This window comes from Propithecus coquereli, unplaced genomic scaffold (genome assembly GCF_000956105.1).
Source record: "Propithecus coquereli isolate 6110/MARCELLA unplaced genomic scaffold, Pcoq_1.0 Scaffold213, whole genome shotgun sequence".
Lineage (NCBI taxonomy): Eukaryota > Metazoa > Chordata > Mammalia > Primates > Indriidae > Propithecus > Propithecus coquereli.
In genome coordinates, this window is record NW_012146412.1 from 1281931 (window position 1) to 1285056 (window position 3126).

At 44.6% G+C, this 3126-nt stretch overlaps 2 protein-coding genes across 4 annotated transcripts in view; one reads left to right on the forward strand and one right to left on the reverse strand.

The window, feature by feature from the left end:
- The window catches only part of LIAS (lipoic acid synthetase), an 18925-nt gene extending 17288 nt beyond the window's left edge, over window positions 1-1637 (reverse strand). For 2 of the 3 annotated variants that reach the window (XM_012644486.1, XM_012644487.1), the window contains exons 1-2: window positions 1504-1637; window positions 211-383 (exon numbers count right to left, since the gene is read on the reverse strand). In XM_012644486.1, the coding sequence (XP_012499940.1) occupies window positions 211-383; window positions 1504-1548 (218 nt within the window). In that variant the 5' untranslated portion in view covers window positions 1549-1637. The remainder of the gene's footprint in view (window positions 1-210; window positions 384-1503) is intronic. The other variant, XM_012644488.1, reaches the window with a different exon arrangement.
- A 118-nt stretch (window positions 1638-1755) lies between these two features.
- Window positions 1756-3126, forward strand: part of RPL9 (ribosomal protein L9) — a 3842-nt gene continuing 2471 nt past the window's right edge. Inside the window, exons 1-4 of the mRNA XM_012644469.1 lie at window positions 1756-1807; window positions 2255-2301; window positions 2389-2504; window positions 3033-3125. Coding sequence (XP_012499923.1) covers window positions 2256-2301; window positions 2389-2504; window positions 3033-3125 — 255 coding nt within the window. The 5' untranslated portion in view covers window positions 1756-1807; window position 2255. The remainder of the gene's footprint in view (window positions 1808-2254; window positions 2302-2388; window positions 2505-3032; window position 3126) is intronic.

Consider the following 3126-nt stretch of genomic DNA (forward strand, 5'->3'; position numbering starts at 1 on the left):
AAGAAAAACTGTCAAAGGGCACAGAGAAAAGAAAAAGATTCCAACAACTTCACTTAGTTACCTGTTCTATCTAGGTTTGTCATCACTTCTTCCTAATTACTTTTAGCTAAATTTAACAAATCTGAAATTAAAAATATATTCTAGGTTATATTTGAAAATTATGCACAATGAAAGAATGGGACATTAAAATTATCTCAATTTTTCAATTACCTTTCTCCTTTCTGGCGTTTTAAGTTTCCTTTGTATTCATCCCAGGTGCTCTTGTCTGCAAGATCGCCAGACACAAAATCTTGAAGGTCTGGGCCATTCTGTAAAAGTTCTTTTTTTTCATCTGGCAAGGAACTTAATGGTCTGACTGGGCTATACAAATATCTTCCAAACACCTAAAGAAAGAAAGAGTTCATTATGACTGGGGTCTGGAATAATTTGGTTTTAACCCATTATAATACCTAAAAGGGAGGTTAAAGCCAAAGAAGTGACTAAGTAATTATGTCAAACTATTCAGGAGCTCTAGTTGCCCAGGAAATTAAAATATAAGATTAAAGACCACTAAAGAAGAAGGAACCAAACCTAAAAAATAGGAGTTAACTGTTTACCACCAGATCTAGAATAGATTTGGAAACCTCTGGAACTATCCAACGTATGTCACATTTTCATATACTACACCTAACAGGTACTAAAGTGTTTTTTTAATAAGCTTGAACTGCAATAACTGGACAAGGTGGCACAGCTTTAAAATATCTATTTCTGACTTGAGTCAAGGATGTTTAAAAGGAAATTTGCAATATAGCTCTCTAGCTTTGGGATTTGGATAAGCATAAGTGTTAAAACATAGAAGTAATGCCTAGTTGGTTTCAGACAATTGGAAGGAGGGAAACCAAACCTAATGTTTCGATATTCTAGGTTACATTGTTTCTGCGTTTGAACATGGCAGTCACTCAAGATACATTTGTTTAGCATAAGAAACCACGGTAGTTGGCTTGCAGAACAGAACACGAACGTGCATGAGATAACCAAAACACTACAAAATTCACGAGTCAGTACATGTAACGCAAAGGAACCTACAACAATTCAAAAAGAGTGCCTGTTAGGGTGCTGCATGATTGCTACTGCTCTTGTCCACGTCTACAGCTAAAGCCTAGGACAGGTTTGTGTTCTTAGCGGCTAGAGTGGTGTCTAATACACAGTAAGAGCTGGATACACAATAGTTATTTGGGGGTGCTAACTGCAGTGCTCCAATAAATATAGTGTACGAACCACTCTAAGCAGGCGGGAAAAGCCATCTGCGCCATCCCAGAGAGACATTAAAACAAACCAATGCCAGAGACTCTACCTCATAAGGGCGGCAGGAGAATTAAATGAGATACTACCTGAAAAACGTTTAGAACTGCGCTTGGCTAGAAACAAATGCTCAGGAAGCGTTGGCTTTCATTATTGGGCGCTCGCAACGGATAGGAGGAGCCCTCCACCCCACGCCGGAACCCTGCTTGCCCTGTCGCTCACCCAGGGCCCCAGGGTGCGGGCGGCGTCCCCGCAGCGTAGAGACATCTCTTCAGGTCTAGCAGGGTCGAATGGCAGAGGGATCACTAAGTCCCGGGAAAACACAGATCAAAAAGCCGTCGCTCAGCTTATGACAAATGACCTGAACCACGACTCTCCCGGTGGAACTCGAGCTGCTCCGTGATTGGCTGCTTTAGCTTTCGTGGAGTCGCGCACTCATGACGCAATACGCAGGTCCCCCCTCCCCTTACGGGCTACAAGAACGTGATGACGACAGACGCTGTCTCTTTGCTGCATCTGCTGCGAGGTGAGTGCGTATCTGTAGTCGGTGGGCCTTGGGAATCTGAAGCCATCGGCTTTGGGAAGGCTGGCGGCGCGGGTCCGACGCTCAGAGTCCTTACCCCGGTTGTCCCCCAGCTCGGCGAGCGCTATCTGGACCGGGTGGCGCGGGGATGCGAGTTCCTGTTCTGGGCTTTTGGGCCTACCCCCGCCGCTCAAGTCTTGCTGGGATGGCGCCGCCCGGATAGGACTTCCGGGGCTGAACTGAGCGGGAGTTCGCCCGCTCGGCCTTAACACCCATTTTTGGGATGCTCCTTCCAGGCCGAGGCGCCCCGGGGGTCGCTCTTGTTCTCAGTTCTGTAGCCCCCGAATTTCCGCCTTGCGTTCTCCGGTAGGAGTGGGGCTCGGTGCGCTGTGGTTTGGTGGGAGACGGGCCCTGTGCCTGGCCTTACTACCCCAAGTGTTTGTGTTTCAGAATGAAGACCATTCTCAGCAATCAGACTGTCGACATTCCAGAAAACGGTATGAGACTCGATGTTTTTCTCTTACATTTTTACTGCATGCTCTTAAGCCTTGTTCTGTGGCCTCACGAATCGTTCTCTCTTCTAGTCGACATCACTCTTAAGGGACGCACAGTTATTGTGAAGGGGCCCAGAGGAACCCTGCGGAGGGACTTCAATCACATCAATGTAGAACTTAGTCTCCTCGGAAAGAAAAAGAAGAGGGTGAGTTTTATTTCTTTTTGGACACTCCGGTTGCTTGTCTGGAAGATAGTGGTTTAAGACCGCATCAGATATGATTGCTTTAAAATAGTAGCCAGTGTTGCTTTAGGGAAGTTGAAAAACCAGATTCTGAATACAGCGGTTTATAAAGTTCAAAACTCGTAGTCAGTGGCAGGTCTTAGTAGTGTTAGAAGTTAGGTTTTATTTTCCTGGAGATTGCTTTGCACCACTTTTGGGAACCAGATAATGGGTCTTTTAACCCTGATGGCTTAGCTTTACAGATGCGAAGTTTGTTGCATCTCGTGTAAAAACCGGTGTTTTGTCATTCTTTTGTGAAATTACATACCCGTGGCATATGATAATATTAACGTTTGATAACTGTTGCAGGTTTTATATGTAGTTGAAGTTTTCCAGTTGGAAATCACGTGTTCTGAATTAGAATCTGAAGTAATTCAGTGAATAAATGGATTGTTGTCTTTTAAGTCTGCTTATTTCAGGAAAGACTCTTCTAAAGTTTTTGTTCTATTACAGCTCCGGGTTGACAAATGGTGGGGAAATAGAAAGGAACTGGCTACCGTGCGCACTATTTGTAGTCATGTACAGAACATGATCAAGGGTGTTACAC